General features: G+C 37.5%; 4 protein-coding genes across 7 annotated transcripts; 2 read left to right on the top strand and 2 right to left on the bottom strand.

The window, feature by feature from the left end:
- LOC104788116 (WAT1-related protein At1g70260-like) lies at window positions 450-3,437 on the top strand. Of its 2 annotated transcripts, XM_010513802.2 has the most exons (8): window positions 458-511; window positions 844-1,139; window positions 1,243-1,305; window positions 1,835-1,951; window positions 2,048-2,303; window positions 2,398-2,556; window positions 2,736-2,887; window positions 2,990-3,437. In XM_010513802.2, the coding sequence occupies exons 2-8, from the start codon at window positions 940-942 to the stop codon at window positions 3,168-3,170; spliced, it is 1,128 nt and encodes a 375-aa protein (XP_010512104.1). In that variant the 5' UTR covers window positions 458-511; window positions 844-939; the 3' UTR covers window positions 3,171-3,437. The 2 variants fall into 2 exon arrangements, with proteins under 2 accessions (XP_010512105.1, XP_010512104.1); XM_010513803.2 differs by lacking the exon at window positions 844-1,139 and having other exon boundaries at window positions 450-805.
- LOC104788115 (protein ALTERED XYLOGLUCAN 4) lies at window positions 5,057-6,903 on the bottom strand. Its single transcript, XM_010513801.2, has 2 exons — window positions 6,528-6,903; window positions 5,057-6,446 (listed from the first exon to the last, which is right to left on the bottom strand). The coding sequence occupies exons 1-2, from the start codon at window positions 6,724-6,726 to the stop codon at window positions 5,365-5,367; spliced, it is 1,281 nt and encodes a 426-aa protein (XP_010512103.1). The 5' UTR covers window positions 6,727-6,903; the 3' UTR covers window positions 5,057-5,364.
- On the top strand, window positions 14,705-16,710 carry LOC104788113 (protein LSM12 homolog B-like). Of its 2 annotated transcripts, XM_010513800.2 has the most exons (5): window positions 14,705-14,929; window positions 15,026-15,188; window positions 15,275-15,343; window positions 16,185-16,308; window positions 16,383-16,710. In XM_010513800.2, the coding sequence occupies exons 1-5, from the start codon at window positions 14,773-14,775 to the stop codon at window positions 16,425-16,427; spliced, it is 558 nt and encodes a 185-aa protein (XP_010512102.1). In that variant the 5' UTR covers window positions 14,705-14,772; the 3' UTR covers window positions 16,428-16,710. The 2 variants fall into 2 exon arrangements, with proteins under 2 accessions (XP_010512102.1, XP_010512101.1); XM_010513799.2 differs by having other exon boundaries at window positions 14,705-15,188.
- Window positions 20,001-23,128, bottom strand: LOC104788112 (cyclin-D1-1-like). Of its 2 annotated transcripts, XM_010513798.2 has the most exons (7): window positions 22,560-23,128; window positions 22,327-22,413; window positions 21,708-21,806; window positions 21,413-21,614; window positions 21,183-21,319; window positions 20,890-21,084; window positions 20,001-20,528 (listed from the first exon to the last, which is right to left on the bottom strand). In XM_010513798.2, the coding sequence occupies exons 1-7, from the start codon at window positions 23,004-23,006 to the stop codon at window positions 20,508-20,510; spliced, it is 1,188 nt and encodes a 395-aa protein (XP_010512100.1). In that variant the 5' UTR covers window positions 23,007-23,128; the 3' UTR covers window positions 20,001-20,507. The 2 variants fall into 2 exon arrangements, with proteins under 2 accessions (XP_010512100.1, XP_010512099.1); XM_010513797.2 differs by having other exon boundaries at window positions 20,001-21,084; window positions 22,560-23,127.

Below are 23,611 nucleotides of genomic sequence, written 5' to 3'. Positions count from 1 at the left end.
AATAACGTATTGGTCTCCATTTAATCGCTGATTTAGTTGGCGTACGATCATAATTAACTCTTGACGATGTATTAGGAGTTCCCACGTACGTTCCAAATCAAGTTCTCTAACTTATAATTATATTATATACGTTACATAACTTATAAGACGAAAAACTCGACGTAACTACATAAATTAAAGGAAATTATCTGAAAACAGCATCACACTATTTGGATTTATGTTTGAGGTTGAACACATGCTGATAAGTAAAAAAAAAAAAAAGAATATGACGTTAGCATATCACCCTTAGTGCAATGGTGGAGTCACTCGTGTAGCTACATCACGCTTGTAAAGTAGCTTCACCGTTTCGTGAAAGGTTATATCTGAAAAATAGATAATGATAAATAAAAAATAAATGTATGATAATTCTTCCTTCTCTATATATGATTAGAGAAATTAAACCAATAATTTCGTATTCTCCAATAGCATTGAAGATCTATCTTCCCTCTCTCTCTCTCTCTTCTCTCTCCCTCTCTCTCTCTCTCTCTATCTAATCTTTATTTTCCTATATACTTGGAGCTAGGAGACATCGTGCCGTTTTTATTTGAAAGGCTAGACGAGAAGAGATGGAGTTGAAAGTTAGAAGGGATGAGTTCGTGCCGTTTGTAGCAATGGCGATAATGGAAGCATGCACTATTGCTCTAACGATTATGGCAAAGACGGCGTTGACGGGAGGAATGAGTCCTTTTGTGTTCGTCGTTTACACAAATGCTTTTGGATCTATTCTTCTTCTGCCTTTTTCTTTCTTCTTCCACAGGAATGAGAGGTCGGTCTACGTTCCATACTTTATATATTATAGTATANCTCTCTCTCTCTCTCTCTATCTAATCTTTATTTTCCTATATACTTGGAGCTAGGAGACATCGTGCCGTTTTTATTTGAAAGGCTAGACGAGAAGAGATGGAGTTGAAAGTTAGAAGGGATGAGTTCGTGCCGTTTGTAGCAATGGCGATAATGGAAGCATGCACTATTGCTCTAACGATTATGGCAAAGACGGCGTTGACGGGAGGAATGAGTCCTTTTGTGTTCGTCGTTTACACAAATGCTTTTGGATCTATTCTTCTTCTGCCTTTTTCTTTCTTCTTCCACAGGAATGAGAGGTCGGTCTACGTTCCATACTTTATATATTGTAGTATATATATTGTCTCTTCACTAATCAATCTTGATTCTTTTCTGATTTATATGTTGTTATCACACTTGCAGAACTGAACAATCTATCTTCTCTTGGCCACTTATCGTTCGTGTTTTCTTTCTAGGCTTCACCGGGTGGGTACATCCATCTCTCTTTATTAGTAAATGTTTTCTTAGATATCTATCATATAGATTTTGGGACTCAGACCAGATTCTACTAGTATTATTGTATTTTGCAATACCAATAGGTGGTCCTTAAATTAAAATAATACTTCTAATATATAAGGTCCATGTTTATAAACGTACTGTCTCAACCACTAGCTAATGAATATTCTAAGACATGGATTTGCAACGTCATCTATCGAATATAAACAAAACTGCGTGCCGTTTACTCGGTTATTAAATATACAGTTAGGCCTAACATGTTCTCTTATTTTCCACATCGTGACGTTTATTTGTGAGGGGCACATACCATGCACACACCATGTTTTATTTTTGATATTAAAATAAAAAATAAAAAAACTGTGTGGCATATGTTGGGTCATGATAGTTTGCTCACTTCCGAGCACACACGCATTTGCATGCATTTTGAACGTACTTAAAATGTTATTCATGCATGCATACACATGCACTGATTATATTGCAACATTTTAAATATGTGAAGGATATTTATGTTCCAAAACTTGGCATTCGTGGGACTAAGCTTCAGCTCACCCATAGTCGTATGTGCAATGGGGTTGCAAATCCCTTCCTTCTCCTTCCTGCTCTCTATTCTTCTCGGGTAAGACATCTCGCATCACCATTTATAAATCTCCATATATAAATAATATTGATATGTACGTCTCCAAATATATAATAACCATCTATGCATTTATAGAAGGAGCAAGTTGGATTGGAGAAACACGAGTACGAGGGCTAAAATGATGGGAACAATAATCTCATTAAGCGGAGCTTTTGTTGAAGAGTTGTACAAAGGTCCCTTCATAAGACCAGCTTCGACTGCTTCCCCAACTCGTTTTCTTAAATCAATCCCTAAACTTTTGGTCTACTACAACCTCCCCGACAATTGGTTTCTCGGCTGTATATTTTTGGCCGCCGCCGTTTTTTCTGTCTCCCTCTTCAATGTTGTTCAGGTACTCAACAATAATAGAAACCATCCCGTTATGCTAGCTTATGCATGCATGTTAATTTCTTTTGAGAATATTTATTGTTTTTTCTCTTTGGCAGACAGGGACGGTGAAAAAGTATCCACATGTAATGAAGGTGGCTTCGTTTTACAGCATAGTTGGGACGATCCAGTGTCTAATATTCTCGTTATATATGGAAAGAGACCTAAGTGCATGGAAGATCCAACCTAACTTCGATCTTTACCTCATTATCGCCACGGTAATTAATTTTTTTTTTTTTTTGCAATAACATGCATTTCACCAGGTTCGATTACACTAGAACAAGACTACCTGTTCAAATAACTTTGTAAATAATTATGTTTTAAAAGATGATATACATATAGACATTGATCGTAACGTGTCTAATATTGGTCACTATGATGATGTGTTAAAAAACAGGGAACATTCGGAAGTGTGATACGAACAAGTGTACACGTAAAGTGCACCCAAATGAAAGGACCTTCTTACGTGCCATTATTTAAACCCTTTGGTATCTTTTGGGCAACACTTTTCGGCACCAGCTTCTTCGTCAACAGTCTTCACTACGGGAGGTCCGATAAAATATTCATTGATCGTCCTAAATACTTATTAGCATATGGTTATTGACTTATTGTACATGATTATTAAGTATTTGTTGGTGCATATGGGTGCAGTGTGTTAGGAGCAGCAATAGGTGGTGTGGGATACTACACAGTGTCTTGGGGACAATTGAAGGAAAGCGAAGAAAAACAAAATCCAAACGAAGAAAGGAAGTCCACTAAAACTATTTATCCTCGCGAACAAGATGAATACAAAGTTCCATTGCTTACTAATCAGGAAGAGAGTCCTGTGTGAATTTTGTATTATGTATTTTTTTTAAAGAAGGATTGAGGGTTCATATATTTTTGGCCCCTTTCCTCTTTTTATGGCGTGAATAAGAAGAAATGCGTGTGAGAGAGTGTGTTAAGTGGTCAGTGTCAATGGGAGATTGCTGAAGTAGGCTTTTTGGTCCGAAACGCAAAACCTACCCAATGTATATACATGTCTTTGAATAGCTAGAGCTCTCTCTTATGTTTCTATGTAATGAATAATCTCCGAATCAAGGATCGACTATTGTATTCACGCTTTAAGTCTATTGTAAATATACATTATGTATTGAAGTTATTCAATGCAAGAAAGAAAGATCATATATGACTACTATCAGTTCTCAATAACAAAGCATATATATTAATTAAATGTCAAAGGTTTATAATTAGAAGCCAATTTACAATGAATCAATTAGCTTATATATATGTTTTTAATCTTATTTGATCTTACTTTCGATGTGAGTGAATTAAAAACAAAAAAACAAAAATCTCCCTGAAATACTCTAGGAATCAAAGTATCGAACTCTCTTTGTGGTTCGTAGCAACCTTGTGAATGAGAGATATGATTCTATTTCTGCTACATGCTATACTTATATATATGGGCTACTCACTAGTGTGGTACATGGGCTGTAGAAAGAGACAAATTAATATTAGATGAGCTCTCGAATTTGACACAAATGAGCCTAATACGAAACTCTGGTAAAAGCCCATACGCATGTGTTCAATATTATTGTGGTAAAGCCCATACCATACGAGTGTGCAATGATATTTTTTAGGAAGGACAATAAAAATAAATTAGTAGCAAAAATAGATCAATCTCTTTGGTCCATTGTCACCATTCAAACCTATAAAAAGCACCTTGGAAACGCTTTTATAAATTAGTACAAGTTATCTTAGCAAGTAGCAACAATCTAGAACAGTAACGTGTTCGGGAACAACATAAGTTCCAAACATAACTTAGTGGAGAAAAGGCAGGAATTAGAAGAGTTACTCGAAAGAGGGAGGGCAAAAAGAATAAACAGCTGGTCAAAAGTTAAAACCTCTTTTGTCTAACAAAACCTTTTTAACCGTTCACTCTTAAGAAAATTGAAGATTCTCTTCTTCGTTAAAAAGACAAAAATATTGTGTACTGGAAGACAAAAAAAACATACGCTAGAAATAAAAGACAAAAAAAACATCTCTGGGTCTTACTCTTATGCTCTGCCACAAATACAAAACCCAAAAAATGCCTGCAAAATTGGATATAGAACATTATTACAAAATCTTCTTTAATTCACGGTGCCCATCCCTTTCTTGCCAGTTGCCACTTGATTTGCTTCCACAAATGCCTCTTTATAAACTAGTAAAATCGAATAGACCAATTAATAGATCAAATGCTATATTCTTTCTTAACAATGTTCTTGGCAATGAAATCATTTTCATCACTACAAATGTTTTTTTCTAGACGCGGTCAGTGCCGGTTTGATTAGGTGGGCGGATAGTGCGACCACCCTGGGTACATAAATTAACGCGGCATATACGTATAAGAAAAGGAGTACAAAAAGAAAAAAATTATAAGTTAAAGAGGCACACAAAAAAAACTTTGTAAGTTAAGGGGACACAAAAAAAAATTTGTAAGCTAAAAAGGGGCACAAAAAAAATTATATGAACTAAAGAGACCCAAAAAAATTTTAGTAAGTTTTTCTATAGGTTAAGGGGCATTTTTTTTTTAGTTTGCCGAGGGACATATAATATGTTTAAGCCGGCACCGGACGCGGTCCATCATTAATCAATGATCTACGAATCATAGTGACAGCTATCTACACCTTAATATAATAGAACAAGCATGCTAGTGGCTATTGTACATCAGTACATGGACAGTTTAAGGCACAATAATTAAAAGCTTCCAAGCCAAAAAAAATTTCTATGACATATAACTACTTAATTGGTTTAAATTATTGAAAAAAAAAATATAAATTGTGCAGCTATTTTTGTGTACTCCTCTATCGTTTTGAAGAACGGAAGAAATAACCAACAAATAAAGTATATCATTCATGTGTTTTTTTTTCCGATCGTATCTAATCCAAGAAAAGAAAACTACCTAAGCTATACTTTCTGAAATCCCAAAAAAAAAAAAATGATTACACCTTTTGTCATATGCGTGTAAATGAATGATGTCATAGGATCACTTCCACAATCATGGTTCATGATTTAGACCCTATCCATCGCCGCAACATCTCGATCATAATCTCGTTCCACGTGTCGACCGGTCCAGGCAGACACCAATGGAGACAATCATTATGAACTCTCTCCGGTACACCGTTCTTGAACGGGAACGGGTACATGTACGGACCAGGATGTCCGTCTGGTCTCAACACCGACATAGCCGTCACGTCCAACGCCTCTAACCTCACCTCCCCCGCGGCCGCTTTAGCTGCTGTAAACTCCTCCATCTCTATTTGCCGCATATCCAAGTCCAAACCTTCTAATTCCTTCCCTTCGTACGGCTCTGTCATGTTACACGCGCCGAGACTATCCCAAGGCCGGCCTTCGAAATGTGACGGCGAGAACGTCGTCAAGATCACCTCACGGCGACTTCCAGCCACCGCTTTCAACGTTGTTCTAATCGCTTTTCTAAACACATCGTAAAACCCTATCTCGGTACAGTTGCTTGTTTCACAAGCATGACATCCCAAAACCGAACCGGACTCGTAATAAACCGCCGGATGCAGAAACCAATGTCCCACTGAGACAACGACAGTATCAATACGTTCTAAATCTTTACCCCATCTCTCATCCACGCGGTCTAGGTGCAATACATTGTGGTCCAAGTTTCCCGATTTCTCCAAACCGGCCACCAAAAACGGGGACCAGTAAACCGAGACCGTGAGGTTGTGAGATTCGAAACGCCATCTTCTGAATTTATTGTCGTCTCCGTTTCTATACACGAGATCAGGGCTAGATACGGTAGAGAGCAAACATAGAAGAGACTCCAGCTGGTTTCTAGCCATGGAGTCACCGATAAAAGCTAGATGCTTGTCTCTCATAAGATCAAGAAACCGGTTCGCGTCAAATCTCGGTATATCGCATTGGTTCGGTTTCCATTTCCAATAAAGATAACCGGAATCAGGTCTACCATGGCGAAAACAGTTTTGACCTTCCTTGATTGTTCCGCAGGTTGAACCATTGTAAAGTGGACCAATCTCGTCTCTAACCCATTTCCCTTGCGTATAATCGCATAAAGATTCATCCTTTACACGATCATAGCTCTCTTGAGTATCTTCTTCTGCAGATTTAGACAACAATTATTAAGTTTAAACCATTGTGTTTGCATATACACGAAGATATTGAATAAGTTCGATGTTACCTTGAGAAGAAGAAGAAGAAGAAGAAGAGAAGGTGGTGACGACAACATGAGCTGAAGAGTCTTGGAGAGAGGTGTCATCAATGGAGGAGAATGGATTATTAAAACAGAGTCGAAACAGAGCTATTGGTATAAAAGCTAAGATTACAAAAACTATGATCTTCCTCTGACTCAGACAGTTCTGTTGCTCTTTCAATCCCATTTCAGGATCATAGAAAACAAATCTTGCTTCTTCTTCTTCTATTTTTTTTTGTTGCTCTGGTTATTTTTGATATGGTCTTCTTGTTTGTTTGTAAGTATATGTCACATCGTTTTTTTGGTGGTTGTTCTTGTTTTATGTGGAAGAGACGAGACGAGTGGTTCAATGGTTTTGGACCATGGAGGCATATTTTACTTAAAATCTTTTTTTATTAATAATTAATCTATCCATGTCAATGTTGTTGTTATGCTATAATTTTCACTTTTTCAGTATTATTCATACAGTTGTAAAATAGGTTCTTTACTTTTTTTTGCGAAAAGAACATTATAAATTATTAGTCTACCGCATATGAATATATGCCAAATTTTAGTTTTGGTTTTTGACACAAGACTCCACTTACTTTTGAGTTATTGTAAGGATTTAAAATCTGGAATTTTGCTATGGTAATTAGTAATTGATATGTTTGTACTTTGTACAATTAAATCTTGGATGTTAGATATATACTACTAAATTGTTAAATAAAGTTTGTGGCTTGTGGTGGAGGAGCAAGTTGCCTTTTGATCAGTGAGTGGCCAGTCTGAAATTGGCCAGAGAGAATCTGATGGCTTTACTCAGAGTAAATGACGAAATTAGCCCTTGGTGCGGTGCCTCGATAGCATTCTTTGTTGGTTGCGAGTGTCAGGGTATAATTGTCAGTGTCCACTGAAAATGGTCCAAGTCAAGATAATATAACAACGTGCCGCGATGAAACTTGATTTAGGTTAATTAAAATATCCTATAATTAAGTGACACGTATAAGCAAGTAATGTAAGATCAAATAAAGACTTATCACTGTTAAGATGAAATTAGTAAAGTATGACACTTGACACAATTTGTTTAAAGAGGTGGTAACTTTTGTACGGCTTCAATGATTTAATGGCACTAGTCAACGCGGGGATTATTTTACCCACTAACATGTAATGATTTTCAATCATTTTACTAGACGGTGAAAATTTCAAGAGGCAGAGCAATAAACCAAAAAAATAGTAATTTGGTAAAGGTTGTTTTGGCCCAACAAATTTATATTCCAAATTCAAAAATAAGATTTCGTTATCATGCATTTTGCATTACCAAATCAATTAAAAATACAAGATTATCATTTTGTAAATATTGGGTTAAATGACATATAGTTTGCATAACGTGAAAAAAAAAAAAAATTGTGGATGAAAAATATTACTTATAAAAATTACTAACTCTTTGTTGGTTTTAAGATTCCAAAACTGAGAGATAAAACTGAGAGAAATCGGCAAAGAGAATAATGTGTATTAAGATTCCAAAAGTATGTTTTTACAAAGGTTAACATAAACCTATTTATATTAAAGGAAAAACTAGGGCTACACCCTTTACAGCCGATCGCATAAGTGATAGGGACAAGGAGATAGGAAAGGCTATTTCCAAGAGTGAAAGCGACCCTTCCTTGTTTCCTTAAGAGAAGCAAAACCCGTGACTCCTCTCTTTCTTCTTCTCTAACGGCTACAAGGAGAATCTCGAACCTTCTCATGGGCCTAATACGACCAGGCCTCCTCACTATTCCATACACTCATAGATGACTCGGCCTTATTGCATAGTTGTACGGACAGCCTCATCATAGTTGTACGGACGAAGATGATCACGGTCAATACTCCCCCTCAAGCTTAGCCAAGTGAAACGACTAAGCTTGGAACCCGTGAAAGATCACCTCATTAAAAACCTTAACATAGAAAACCACATGGGACAAAACTATGTTAAGGGAAAAAGAGTGTGATCTCCACAGGTTAGAGAAGTTTATCAAGGATGTGTGGGATCTACTAGTCCAAGCTTGCTGTAGATATATTCACAAACTTGAGGACTAATAGTCTTGGTAAAGATGTCCGCCAACTGGTCTTTACTCGGAGTGTGGCATGGGAAGACTACACCTTCTTCAATCTTCTCTCGCACTTTGTGACAATCCACCTCAATGTGCTTAGTCCTTTCATAGACGACCGAGTTTGTTGCTATGTGTATCGCTGCCTCATTGTCACAATGCATAGTGATTGGTTGGTCAGACTCCACTCCAAGATCCTTGAGAAGGGCTTTGAGCCATGTGACCTCGGTTGTTAACTTCTTCATAGCCCTATACTCCGACTAGGCACTTGAACAAGATACGACTTTCTGTTTCTTCGACTTCCAGGTTACTAGATTCCCTCCAACAAATGTACAATACCCTGTCGTGGACCTCCTATCCATTGTGTCACCAGCGTAGTCCGCGTCACAGTATCCGACAAGTTCAGTATTATTGTTCTTGCCCATCCAAATGCCTCGGCCCGGACTACTCTTGAGATAACAAAGAATCCTCTCTAGCGTTTGCCAGTCGAAGGGCTTTCATATGTTGACTGACTTGGTTCACCGCATAGCATATATCCGGCCTTGTGATCGTGAGATAGATAAGCTTACCCACCAGCCTACGGTAGCGTCCCACATCGTCATATGGCTCTTGTAACTTGTTAACCGGAGCACCGGGTATTGGCTTCTCCCCCTTTCGCTTGACCTGGTAACCTTCCTCGAGTGGTGTCGACACCGGTTTGGCTCCCATCTTACCTGTCTCATGTAAGAGGTCAAGTGTATACTTCCTTTGAGTAAGAAACAATCCCTCCGGAGAGCGAGAGATTTCTATCCCAAGGAAGTATTTAAGTTCTCCTAAATCTTTAATATCAAAAGTAGAGTGGAGAAGAGCCTTAGTGGCACAAATACCATCCTTATCATCACCGGTGATAATTATGTCGTTGACATAGATGAGAACTACTACCCGGCCACCGTTCGTGCGGAGGGTGAAAAGAGTGTGATCAGCCTTAGATCGTTTGAAACCATTTGTACGAAGTGTAGAACTGAGCTTGTGGTACCACGCCCGCGGAGATTGCTTGAGACCGTAGATCGCCTTATGGAGTCGAAGAACTTTACCCGGAGCAACGATGGCCTCTAAACCCGGTGGAGGATGCATGTAAACTTCCTCGGTCAGCTCCCCCTGAAGAAAGGCACTCTTGACGTCCATTTAACATAGATCCCAATAGAGGTTAGTGGCCAAGGACAAGACTACCCGGACTGTATGGAGTTTGGCGACTGGAGCAAAGGTATTGTGTAATCCAGTCAATAGATTTGAGTAAAGCCTCGTGCCATTAGGCGGGATTTGTAGCGCTCCACCTCGCCAGTACTAAGGTACTTGATAGTGAAAACCCACTTGGAACTGACAGCCTTCTTACCCTTAGGGAGATCCGCCTCGTCCCAAGTCCGGTTCCGGATCATGGCCTTAGTTTCATCGTCCACCGCATCAAGCCATTCCTTATGTTGTTTGGCCTCCTTGTAGGTTTGAGGTACAAAATGCTCATCAAGCTTACCGAGGAAAGCAGCATGGTCCAAGGAAATAAGGTCAAGTGAACATACGGCCTGGATAGGGTGGGCCACAGCCTGGTTGTTGTAATATACCCTCTTCTCTTTCCATGTAGATGGATGAGATCGAATTCGGTTACTTCGCCTAGGTAATGGCTGAGTAGCAAGCTGGTCTGGTTGGTCAGGAAGGTCTTCCCTATCTTCACTGCTTGTCAAGTCATCTTGTGCCAAGGTTGGTTCGATATGAGCTGGTCCGGTAGGAGCTGCCGTTGTTGACGGTACTATGGGTTCAGGAACTTGGTACGATGGTGAACTTTCAGCCTGCCATCTTCTGGTTGACTTGATGATGATGGTAATGGGTTGACACAGGTGGTGTCCTGCTCGCCAAGTGGTGTTGGTTTGGTGATGCCCAGATGGTCAAGAAGGAACCGCATGTTGGCTGCCCGGTCAGAGTTGGGCTGAGATAAGTCTTTTAAACCTTCCCAGTCCTTCTTGTCGTAATAACCTTGTTGTTCAAGAAACTTCACTTCTCTAGAGATTAGTGTGCGGTCGGTGATTGGATCGTAACACTTGTACTCCTTTTAACTTGTTGAGTAGCCTATGAACATACTCCTAGTGCTCTTGGCCTCAAGTTTATTCCTTTGTTCTCCAGGTACTAAAACAAAACAAACACACCCAAACACGCGTAAGTGATCAAGAGAAGGTTTAACTTTGTTTAGTACCTCATAGGGTGATATGTCATTTAAGACTTTTGTTGGTGTCCGATTGATCAAATAACACGCCGTCATGACCGCATCTCTCCAAAACCTCTTAGTGACATTCGAATGAAACATCATTGATCGAGCCACCTCCCTTAAATGTCGATTTTTCCTCTCGGCCACTCCATTTTGTTGAGGCGTGTATGGACAACTGGTCTACTGAAGGATGCCATGCTTAGCTAGGTGCTCTTTAAGTTTGTGGCTTGTATATTCACCTCCATTATCCAATCTTAGTACCTTTATTTTAGCATTAAATTGATTAGTTACATAATTCTGAAAATTTACAAAGGCATCATAGACTCTATCTTTAGAAGGTAACAAGGTGAGCCAAGTATATTTAGACTTTTCATCAATAAAGGTCACAAAATACTTGTTATTGTCCCTAGATAGGCAAGGAGATGTCCACACATCAGAATGTACTAAATCAAAGCAATGTTCATAAATAGTACTTGATTTAGGGAAAATAGACTTACAATGTTTACCAAGAATACAAGACTCACAAGTAGAGTTATCAAAAGAGACATTAGGCAACATTAATTCAAATGCAAGAGAGTGAGGATGACCTAATCTAGCATGCCACACATCACTTAAACTACTATTAAGACTTGAAATAAAAGAAAATGATTTAGAGGGACTTGAAGCTTTCTCTAGGACATAGAGATCTCCTCTAGCATCTCCTTCTCCAAGAACATTTCCACTCTCAATATCCTAAAAATGTACACTATTAGGCCCAAAAATAGCATAACAATTTAAGTCTGTAGTAGCTTTCTTTACCGATAAGAGATTAGAAGTAAATGAGGGCATAAAGAAAGGTTTAGAACTTTTATCAAACAGTTTTAGTTCTCCTATTCCTTTAACCTGTACTCGGTCTCCATTAACAATAATCACATTACCTAGAGCCAGTTTTATGTTGTGTATAAGACTAGGGTTGCTAATCACGTAGTGAGAAGCACCCGAGTCAACTAAAAGAGAAGTACTAGGTTTTGAAGCAAAGAAGGTGGTACCGGAGTCCTTTAGTGCAGCAATGGATTTTATGAGAGCCTCCAGGTCTGACTTTCTCACCAGGTCTCCAAGAGAAGCCGCCATGACCGTGGCTGTTGCGCCTCCTTGGTTCGCTGCTCCGGTGCCTTGACTGCTCGATCTTTCTTGCGAGAGATTGGCCTTGAACTTCGCCGGCTTGAGGTGTGGGTGAAGAATCCAACACTTGTCTTTCAGGTGGCCCCTCTTCTTGCAATGGTCGCATACCATCGTTTTCCGGTCCTCATGCTTGTACACCCCCTTATTGGCTGTAGCCAAGTCCTCCTTACCGCTAAACAAGCCTAGCGACCCTTGCTCTTTTTGAACTTGAGAACACACATCCTCAAGGGTAGGGAGCTTATCACCACAGAGGATATGCTTGATAAGGTTGTCGAACGCCGGATTCAGAGTGAGAAGAAGGCCAAAGACCTTGTCTTGTTCCTTTCTTTCGTTGAGAATGGCCGGATCGATTGTGTTTGGTCGAAGCATTTCTAGTTCGGCCCAAAGAGACCTAAACTTGCCGAAGTGCTTTGTGAACTCCAAGTCTTCTTGGTGAAGACAGTTGATGGCCTTGACTTCAAACACACAGGTCAAGTTGGTCACATTTCCGTACACATTCGCAAGTGTCTCCCACAACTCCTTGGCCGTCTTACAATATGAGTATGCCTCAAGGATTGGTGCATCAGGCGAATTCTGAAGAATGGCAAGCACGGTCTGATATTCTTGGAACTATTTGACTTCCTTCTCGAGTTCAGCCTCCTTGTCTTCTTCTTTTCCTTCTTTACCGTCGTCCTTGGTGGCTTTCTTGGGGAGTTGGTCTGTCTCAACGTGGATCCATAGTCCCCAGCCACTCAGCGCGGTCTTTGTGGTTCTTTTCCACAACAAATAGTTGGCCCCTTTTAAGACCACCGGAAGAACAATAGGTTTGGTAGTGTCCATGAGCAAGATTTGCGATAGAGAGAGAAAAAGAACTGAGAATATCGAGTAGCGAGTATAGAACAAGAGTATAACGAGAATCGAGAGTAAGATTGAAGAAATGAGAGTATAAAGAAAAACAAGAGTAGGTTTAGAGAATCATAGATCGAAAAACATGCTCTGATACCATGTTGGTTTGAGGCGGAAGAGATAAAACTGAGAGAAATCGGCAAAGAGAATAATGTGTATTGAGATTCCAAAAATATGTCTTTACAAAGGTTAACATAAGACCTATTTATATTAAAGGGAAAACTAGGGCTACACCCTTTACAGCCGATCGCATAAGTGATAGGAACAAGGAGAGAGGGAAGATTATTCCCAAGAGTGAAAGCGACCCTTCCTTGTTTCCTTAAGAGAAGCAAAACCCGTCACTCCTCTCTTTCTTCTTCTCTAACGACTACAAGGAGAATCTCGAACCTTCTCATGGGCCTAATACGACCAGGCCTCCTCACTACACTCATAGATGACTCGGCCTTATCGTATAGTTGTACGAACGGTCTCACCATAGTTGTACGGACGAAGATGATCACGGTCAATACTCTTCTTGAAATTTAAATCCGTAAACCAAGACTTTGTAAGATAATAATTGTCCACCACATCATAATTAATAGCTGTTAAATGATAATATATGGAGTGGAAACAAACATTATAATGTGAAAACCCATGTGCAAGATGGACGACTCAAAAAACATGTGATCAAAGATGTGCTCTAGGAGAGGCTTGCAATGAGTGGTTCGACTTGTTGTCTTCATCCCCGTTAACCTCGGTCCATCCCATTCTTCCATGTGCCCTCCTCTTTGCGACCATTTATAATTGTTAGCCAAACCAGTCATCTTTGTGTAATAAACTCTAGAAAAAAAAAAACATTGTCGGTCTTAAGATTAGAAAATAAAACCATTTTAATAATTGAATAAATCATCATGGAATGGAATTGGAGGAATAGGGTTTAATTTTGTTTAACATCGATTTCAAACATAATTATCTAATATTATTGTTTTAAATAACGAAATTATCATAGATTTTTTAGGTTTTAACCCGACCCATGATTATCCAAAACAAAAATAAAAACAAAAAAGTTTGGAAAATAACTAAAACCTTACAAACAAATATATCATCGATTTTTACAAAGTTTAGAATTAAGTTTAAGTTTACAAAGTTTAACACTACACCCGTTCACCAAAAAAAAAAGTTTAACACTACACCCTTTATGTGAAACAATTATTTGCCAAAGAAAGATCATCTTATAGACATTAATATGTGACTTAAACACTAACACGAAAGTGTGGTTAAATATATTTAAATAAATATAGTAATTTTACCCTATTTTTTTATCAATACAATCTAGTAAAGATTTAGAACCAACATTCAAGACTGACACTGAAGATTTGAAAAATTAAAAAGTAGTGACAGGTGATAATGGTGATGTTGATGTAGTAGCTCACCAGCTTCCCATTTCCCTTTTGACAAAAAATAACAATGATTAGTTTAATTTATGCCACATGGACCACTTCATCTTCATCTTATACAATATTTAGCATAACCATCTTATTAAGGAACTAAAATTCAATTCTACAAAATATAATAATATCTTCTGAGAATAGTAGAAATTTTCATTTAATACAGAAAAAACACATACCGTAGTAGTCTAGTATACAAAACTCTATCAATGTGAAGTGGTCTAAAAGTTAACTTTAGCTAGAAAAAGTAATTGGGCCATTCGATCTATTAGGCCCGGTAATAGGTCAAATAGTAATGATCCAAGGCAAGTTGTATATGGGCTTATAAAGTTGAGTGCAGAGGCCCGTTTACGGTTATAGTTTGTTATTGTCCATTTAACGTGAAGCCAAAGATATTTTTCAACCGTCACATTTCAAAAACCGCGATTTTAGAAACCGCCGGAGTGAGTTCGTTCGCCGCCATGAAAACAGCAAAAGCTACGGTGGCTAAAGACGACGGTGGAAGAGAAGGCGAGAAATTCGCGTTGGGGAAGGTATACGCTGTCAAGTTGACCACCGGAGACGAGTTCAATGGAATCGTCTTGGCATATGATTCTGTTCCCAACTTCGCCATCTTCGATATCCTTTTTTTTTTCCGAAATCAGTACTCGAATCTCGTAGTATTCTTCTTTTGTTTGGAATTTTGCGGTTTCCTTGACGGATTTAGTGATTTACAAGAAGGAACGAAGCCTAAACCTCTCGATTCGAAGACCTTACGGATGGTGAATGCGAATTACATAACCGAGCTGAAGAATCTGGGGAGAGTTAAGGATCCGCTAGCTAAGAAGCCTTTGGCTAATCTTGATGAACTCATAAAGAAAGAAGTTAATGGCATTAGGTGATAACTGTTGCGCAATTTTGTTGTGAAAAAATCTCTATGATTGTTTCGAAATTTTGCTCTGATTTTGATAATGTGTTATGCAGAGACGTCGAGAGAATTGGTGTTGGTGTTACCGCAGAGGCGCAGATGATCTTTGACGCGATTACTAAGACGTAAGGATCTTTTTGGTTCTTTATATTGAGTTGATGATGATTACAATCGAACCTATGTTATGGTTTTAGGCTAGTTCTTGTGTGATGAAGTTCTTGGTTTAGCCTGGATTGGTTAAAGTTTTCTTGCTACTGTTTGATTGTTAAGCAGCTTTTGCTTCTGTTTCTGGTTGCAACGAGGTCTAGATCAGATGCATTCTTATATACAGAAACTTTGAATTCTTTAGTTTCTGAATCTGGAGTCAATTTAGTGTTTGTATTGTTCTTGGTTTCCAGAGGATGCAAGCTTTTTGAGACTATATATTAGCTCTATGGTCGAACGTGTCTTTAGTCTTGCTTAAGTTCTTGCTGCCTGTAAATCATGAACTAATCTCAGATGTTTACTGGAGTTGTCAATTGTCATTCTTGTTATGGCATTGCGTTTTTATTGCTTGTGGTTTCAGAAGATGCAAGCTTTTTCTGGGATTATATATTTGTTCTACTATGAGTCGACGACTTTATCTTTAGCCTTGCTTCAGTTGTTTTAGCTATCAAGTCAGACGTCTTTACTAGTGAATTTTCTTATGTTGGACTACTTGTCATGACACTTCTGAAATAACAAAATGTGATTATGTAGTATAATTTCCAAAGAAAGTAAGTAGGTAGTTTTTGCTACCGTTGTGTGAGTTTGCTTATAATGAATGTGACATGGTATTAGGCTACTTATGTTGTGTAGGTTTCTTCATTTAGCGGTTAAGAACTGGTTGTGACAAATGGATGTCTGCTTATATGCTGATATTCATTCTATTGATTTTGCGACATGTACTCTTTTTGATGGAATGTTATGGGATGCTGCATTCTCCAGGCTTCCTGCGCGTTGGGATAACAAAAACATTCTGGTAATGAGAGAAGTGTTGGTTCGTAGCCCTTATGATTCTGATTCTGTCTTTGGAGGAACCCGTGCTGCCAATGATCAAGTAAAGAATGTGGTAAGTGTCAATACCAAAGTAATAAATGTAATATATGCGTTCTCATGTGATATTAATAGAGTTTTGTGTCACAGCTGAAGCACGTGAGAAAGAAGTTGCAACTCGGTGGTGACGCATGAAGGCTGTTGAAGGATTTGTTCAATGAAACTCAGCAAAAAAGTAAGTCGCTACTATCCCGAGAAGTACCTAGACCTGATGCCATGTGTAAATTCGCTTCACGGTAAGAAGATTAGAGATTTTTTTCTGTTGCTGAGTTTGAATTGTGATGTTGACAAGAACACAGAGAGTGTCAGTGTTTTCTTCTGTATATCAAATCTGAACCAAAACAATAACTCACTGATAAAAAGTTCAACACACACATTTCTTTTGTTGAACTCATCTGAAATGAAGGCTGTGATGGAATTTGGATGGCTTGAACTAGTTTAAGACTTAGGATAGTGAATCTTGCAGATCAAGAACTTAAAGACGTTGATCCAAGTCCATGGACTTAAACAAATGGTTTTTTACCCTTTCACAAATCCTAGCCCAATCACAACTATGCCTTATTGAGTCTTAGTAAACATGGTGAATAGAGGATTGAATAATTAAGTTAGGACGTGGATTCAATGTATTGATATGGCTCCTACAGAGTCACATTCGCAAGCTTCTTTAACGTCAAATCTAAAAGAGTGTTACATTCCTTTTTGTCTTTCTTTAGCTAAAACCACCTTTCGTCTCTCTAATCCGCTTTTGCTTTCGCCCCATGAAAAATAAAAATGCCTTTCGCTTTCAACTTTATACTTTCTCATCCCTTTGCTGAAATCTCTGTAAAAAAAATAATTTCAATCTGAAAAAATGAAACTTACAATCTTACTTTATTGCTTTCAGTCACTGTGCTCAATGCTATTTGCTTTTCTTTTATGCTCATTTCCTTTCTCTCACGTTCATCCTCCTTTTCCCGATACACTCTTTACATTAATCGAAACGAATCAAAACTATATTCTAACTCTGGTTCGAGTCACACGTGTGTGCGAGTATCCTTGAAATAACATGAATAGGTCGGATTAGGTGAAGAGTGTTTTGATGATGAAACAAAGGACTTTGGTAAGGAGGAGACGTCGTTGTTGTCCACTAGAGAAATGAAAGTGCAACAGTGACTAAATCTTGGTTTGTGACCATAAACAACAAAAAGCAAACCCACGAAAAATTTCTAAAGTAAACAACAAATGAGAGACGCTCCCTCGAGAAACTACTAAGTTCACTCACTCTCTCACGCCCCTACGGGTCGGGCCATGCCACCATTGTATTCTTCTTCTCTCTTTCTTTTTCTATTTTAATGATTCCCTTCTCTAAAAATATCGTCTCATCACTTTTATATTTCTTTCTACTTTTCAAGCATCCAAAGTTTGATAATTTTAATGAATATATAGTGTATCTTCTTCTCTAAAGAGACTAAAGGTAAAGAAAGAATCCATGTGCAAACTTTGTTTCTACATGTTCTAGCATATATTCCCTCTTAATTTCCTTTTTTTCTTTTGCTTCACTTTAAGAATAAGTGTAAAACTATGCTTTTGTATGTGCTTAAAGCTCATTACGTACTTGATTAATGATTAGTAGTACTCGGACAGGTAATTAAGTTGCATATAACGTTTTAACATAAATGTAGAGTATAATGAAGACATTATTATCGGAATACTAGGTAGATATGAAATAGGATCGGGTTGGTTATATTTATATATGTATGTACGTAAGTTATTTTGAAAAACCTACTCCTAGGATTCTTCACCTTTTAACACTAGTTGAGAATAAAGCGAAGTCTTTCTGATTTTATTCCTACTCACATCAACATGATCTACATGCGCCTATATACACAATACATACTCACCTACATGTGTATGTAATGTGATACTGATAAATCCATTTTTCTATAAGCTATAATGAATGCAAATACTATAACATAATTTCATTATTTTTTGTCTCTATCCATTCCCATCAGATGTCATTATCCATTTTCAATAAGAAAAATGTATGCTTGATATTTTAAGGGGGTTTAGAATTTAGATATTCATGCGATAATTAAAAGGTACGCAATTAATGGCAAACGCGTGTACCAAAATAAGTGTAACAAGACAAGGATTAGTTAAGATAGTAATTAAAAGATGAATGTCTTTATACGCTGGATATATAAGCTTCGTCCCTTTTGTGTCCCAGAGTGTCCTAATCAAAACCGGAAAGAGGATTAAAGTAATTAAAAAGTTTAATAAACAATGATGGATGTAATCCCGATGATTGATATGTCCAAATGCGTGGGCTGCTAATTATTTATTTATAATTAGCAGTTGCTAATCACCTAACCATCCATAGTCTCTCTTTTTCTTTTGCTTCATGTTTAGATTAAATAGTAGTGGGTGAAGTGAAGCTTCTATTCTTTATTTCTTTCTTCTATATATAAAGCTGTTTTTGTATAGTTTTTTTTGTACGTATTTATTTATAAGTCCATCTGGTTCAGTCTCAGGTTGTCATATCATATTGATGCTCTTACAACAAACATACCATTTATATTCATAATTCATGTGTCATGAATTTTTTATAAATCATGCCAACTTTTTTGTAAAAGAAAAGGAAAAGCTAATAGTAAATACTGATGACAAGTACGGGAGTAAAAAGCAAGTAAGTAACACATTTCCTTACGTACATTTGAGTGCAACAGTTTCAAAATCTGGTAACAGTGTATGTCAATATCAGTGTATGGTTGAAAAATGGGAAAAGTGATGTAAACTAAAATAATATATATAAACAGAGAAGAGGAGCGTCATGAAGATATAAAAAGTAGATTACGTTGTAACACCCGATAGATCATAGATAAGTAAGGAAGTGATGAGATTTAGTGTAAAGCATATATGAGACGCGTGATTAGTTCATTGGAGAACGATCATATAATGTCGTTGTCTCGTTGATTTAAAATAAATAAGTCACGTTATATACAATGTTAAACTAATTAATTAGAATTAAGTGGATGAAGACATTTTTCTCGACGTGGGGTTCACCTCTGTCGGCACAAACTCAAACAAACTAACTTAGTTTAGTTATAAGACTAATAAAACACACTTTCATGAATGTTTTATTTATTTTCTTTCACTTCTTATTCCCCTTTTACTTGTAGAATCGTGTGCGCACATGTGTATACGTGGATAGTCAAAGATATGGGTATTTTGAGGGGCTGATGTTTGAGGGGTTCGAGAGAGAGATAGAACGGTGTAGCTACGTTATGGTTTTGTGGTGTGAGACCACTTTCTCTGACATGAAGACAGATCAACCTCACATGTATTCTACTGCTCCTATTAATTGTTTGTTCCTCTTTTTTACTAAAACCAAAGGAAGAAATAAATCTACGTGACATGAAACCACTTCTTTTGTGTGTTTTTTTTTTTACTGCTAGCTGTTTTTTTTGTCACTAAACATTATTTTTTTCTTTGGTCTTAAAATGAAAATACATTTTTATCTTTTTGTCTTTATACGTTCGTCGTATAATAAAACACATACTCGATCCACAACTCACATGTTCACATGTTTTGTGCCCCCCACAGGCCACACCAAAAGTCAGATCCTCACCACTCGTATTATCTATCCTCTCTCACGTCTATTAACCTTGTCCACGACCATTGTTATAATGGAAAACAATTATATATAAAAATTAATCTTTTAGAAACCAATTAAAAGAAAAACACATACATACACACGTGAAACCTTACACGCATGCATACGTTACGAAAACGCACCGTGGCAACACTCATTTGGAGTCCACGGCATACGTATAAAAATCAAAACCACAAAATTTCCCGCCAAAAATAAAAGATTTGAAGAGAAAAAAAAACAAACACGTGAGACACACGCCTCCGGCACGTGAAGTCGCACACAAACGAATCAAAAATCTTAAAATCCAAAAAAAAAAAACACAAATATATACTCGCAACTTGATTTTTTTTTTTAGCTGATGAGGATTGAAGCTGAGGTGAGGGGGTCCATAAACTGCTGCGATCCATTAAGACAAAGAGCTCTCCACTCAAAAATCTTTTGCAAACGCTCCCCCCTGTCTTATCCATCAGTACATGTTCTGCGACGGACTCTAATGCAAATGCTCCCTCTCTCTCACACGCACACACACTCACACTCACTCACATGATCATTTTTCTTCTCTTACACGTGTGGTCTACACTCACTCATTTGCTTTTCTTGGGAATCTGCAAATGCCATTAATGATGAGCTTTGTCTCTCCCATCCAACCAACCAACCAACCAACCAACCCCCCAAAACCCAATTTACTTACCCTTTCCATAAAAGTTGTAGCCAAAACTATTTCATTAACTCTTATTCTTTCCCCTTGGATGGAAACACTCTAAAATTACTTCAACTCACCCAATTAAACACTTTTACTTTAACTTCTTAGAATCTTCTCTCCATCACTCCCTTATTATTTATGTACTTGTTATAAAAAAAAAAATATACTCTACTTGACCATAAGAGGTTTTTTTTTTCTTTCTAGGTTTTTTTTCTTTACTCCCCCACACGTTTTAATTAGAGGTTTGATTTTTCATCACCTACCCAAGTATAGCCACTTAGTTTTCTCCTTTTACAAGGAGAAGAAGATGATGAGAAAGAGGATTCATCACTTGGCCTTGTTAACGTCGACGATGCCCTTACACTCACTCGAAGCTTTGCTATCACTTTTGGTGTGTTTAACCGGTCATTCTCTATCGCCATCGCTTTCATCAGCCTATAACATCTCACAATCTTCTCCTGCAAAGTCACATATAAAAAAAAAAAAAAAAACACATTAGAAAGTTTGATACTTGCCCTATTCCATCCAAATATGATATAACAATATCCCTACGTACTTTGCTCAATCCGTCACACCAAGTCTCAGGGCTCTCGTGGGGATTCACAACAGAGGATAGAGAAGGGAGCTCGTTGGCTACACAAAGAATCGCAGCTGCGGCTATACTCGATGGCCAGTACTCAAGAAAGCTAGCTTCTGTACTTAACATTGTTGTAATTTGTTAGAAACCAACCCAATTAATGTGTGACATTATGTTAGTCACCATACAACATATATAGGTCACGTTACCTTTGATGTTGGAGAGTATAATCTCAGTGGCATGGGAAATAAAGAACCCGAGAAAGGTTCCTGAAGGATCGATCTTGTAAGCAAAGAAGCTGAGGAAATCAAAGGGTGTAACGGATCTTAGTCTCCAATCTAACACACTCAGAACAAGAAGTTCCATTCTCTTTATCGTTTTTGCTTCAAATATATACTTCACTCCTGCAACCTACATTTACATATATATGAATTAAAATATACCTTAAAAACAGAGCAAAATTTCAGAGTATTAAAGAAAACAAAAATATATATAAGAATTTACCTGAAAATCAAAAAGACAAGGAACGAGAACTTCCTCCATCTTAGCAGCTAAAGACAAGCATGCCACAGCTAAAAGTTGCATTGGCCAACCACTCGTTTCCTATTTTTTTTACAGAAATTAAAGCTGATTACTAATAATCATCATAATGAACTCAATATATTATATAATATAGTAGAGGAGCGTTTTAATTAACACTATGATTATAAAGTTTTCAATAAAGCCTGTATATGAAGTGGAAAGTTTACTGCAAAAGTATACTATTATTATGTAAACGTCAATGTTAAATATAAAAAAAATACAAAAAGAAAAAAAAAAAAACACCCCGCTCCTGTTTTATCACTTACTACGTACATTCCAAATATCTCATTCACGTTTAAATTAGTGTTCTAAGTAAAAAAAGAATATTTCCCTAATTAATTTTTCAATCTTCCAATCGTTTTCATTTCTTTCTGAAGAAAAAAGTCAATAAAAAATTTGATCCATAACCAAAAAAAAAAGTGAAAACAATGACGTTTTTTGTTTTTTTTTTTTTGTTTGGTTATTATTTGTCATATCAATATGAATAAAAAACAGAGCATATATTAACTTAACGTTGACGTTTTAAAGAAATAAAACTTACCGGTAATCGACGAGCGTATAAAAACCGGTCCATGTAGTTAACGGCGAGGTACGCCGTTAAAGGCTGAAACTTATAATACGCTTGTACCTGTAACCAAACAGCAGACACACAGTCAGATAAAACCACCTCTGCATGTAAACGACTCGATCGGCACCGTTATTCGCGATAAGGATAACGAAAACGTTTTAAAAAAAAAGAAAAAGAAAAAAAAGTGTAAAAAGGTTCTGTCTCGCCTTGAGAATCCAAGCGACGGAGTCTTCTCTAGCGGAAGCATCGAGAGATCGAGATTGGAACCTAGAGAGATAATCATGTCCTGGAACAAAGTGACGCTCGTCTTCTATAAAACAAGCGATGGAATCATCCGGCCACGAATCAGCTTCGGAAGACGAGGAATCAACCGTCGATTCGCCTGAAAACACACCGGAATCTTCTCCGCATAACAAATCCATATCGTTAGAGTCTTTATAGAAGGAAACAGACATGAGTACACAATCGTCCAGAGAAGACGGTGATGGCTTCTCATTCTGATTTCTCCATAACCAAACCGGAGAACAAAAAAAAAGAGGATGAGATCTAGAAGATGAAGAGAGAAAGGTGTGAAATGAGAAATTTTGAAATATTGTGTTTTGTGTGTGTGTGGAGAGCAGAGAAGAGTGAAGAAAGGTTTTTAACATATTCATTTTGTTTGGATGTATAAATAAACACCACCAAGCAGAGCTGAGTGTTTTCTTTTTTTTTTAAAATAAAATAAAAATAAAAGTGTTTTGTTGTTGGAAATGAAACAGAGACGGTTACCGTTTCCGTTATGCCCCGAGGAAACGGGGACTGTTCGACGAATCGAGACGGGGCGGGGATGGTTCGTTCATTTGGGTTTTGAGTTGTTTGTGTTTGTGACTAACATGCGCTAAAGCAAAACGCGTAGGTTAGAAATAAGCAGTAGGTATTACGTAATACGTGGCAGGTTAAGACGTTGCATGAGTGAGTGTACAGATAAAATTGTACGTTTTGTTTGCATTATTACTCGTGAAGAGAGAAGGGGGAGGGCTTTAGTATTTTGTTTTTTTTGAAATAATAAAGGTGACGTTGGAGTGTATTAGTATTAATTAGTGATTAGCTTAATGGGCCTGAGTAATGAAACCGTGGGTTTGTTAGTTTGGACCATTTTGTTGGTCGGTTAAGGAGAAACATTTTCACGTATTTCAGAGATTTTAGTGAAAAACATGACTATGTTCTTGAATTAACCATACGACAAAGGGAAGAAGAGTCGAAACCCATCGGAGGCGTC

The sequence above is a fragment of the Camelina sativa genome, chromosome 5 (assembly GCF_000633955.1).
Source record: "Camelina sativa cultivar DH55 chromosome 5, Cs, whole genome shotgun sequence".
Classification (NCBI taxonomy): domain Eukaryota; kingdom Viridiplantae; phylum Streptophyta; class Magnoliopsida; order Brassicales; family Brassicaceae; genus Camelina; species Camelina sativa.
This window is presented reverse-complemented; position numbering and strand designations above follow the sequence as displayed.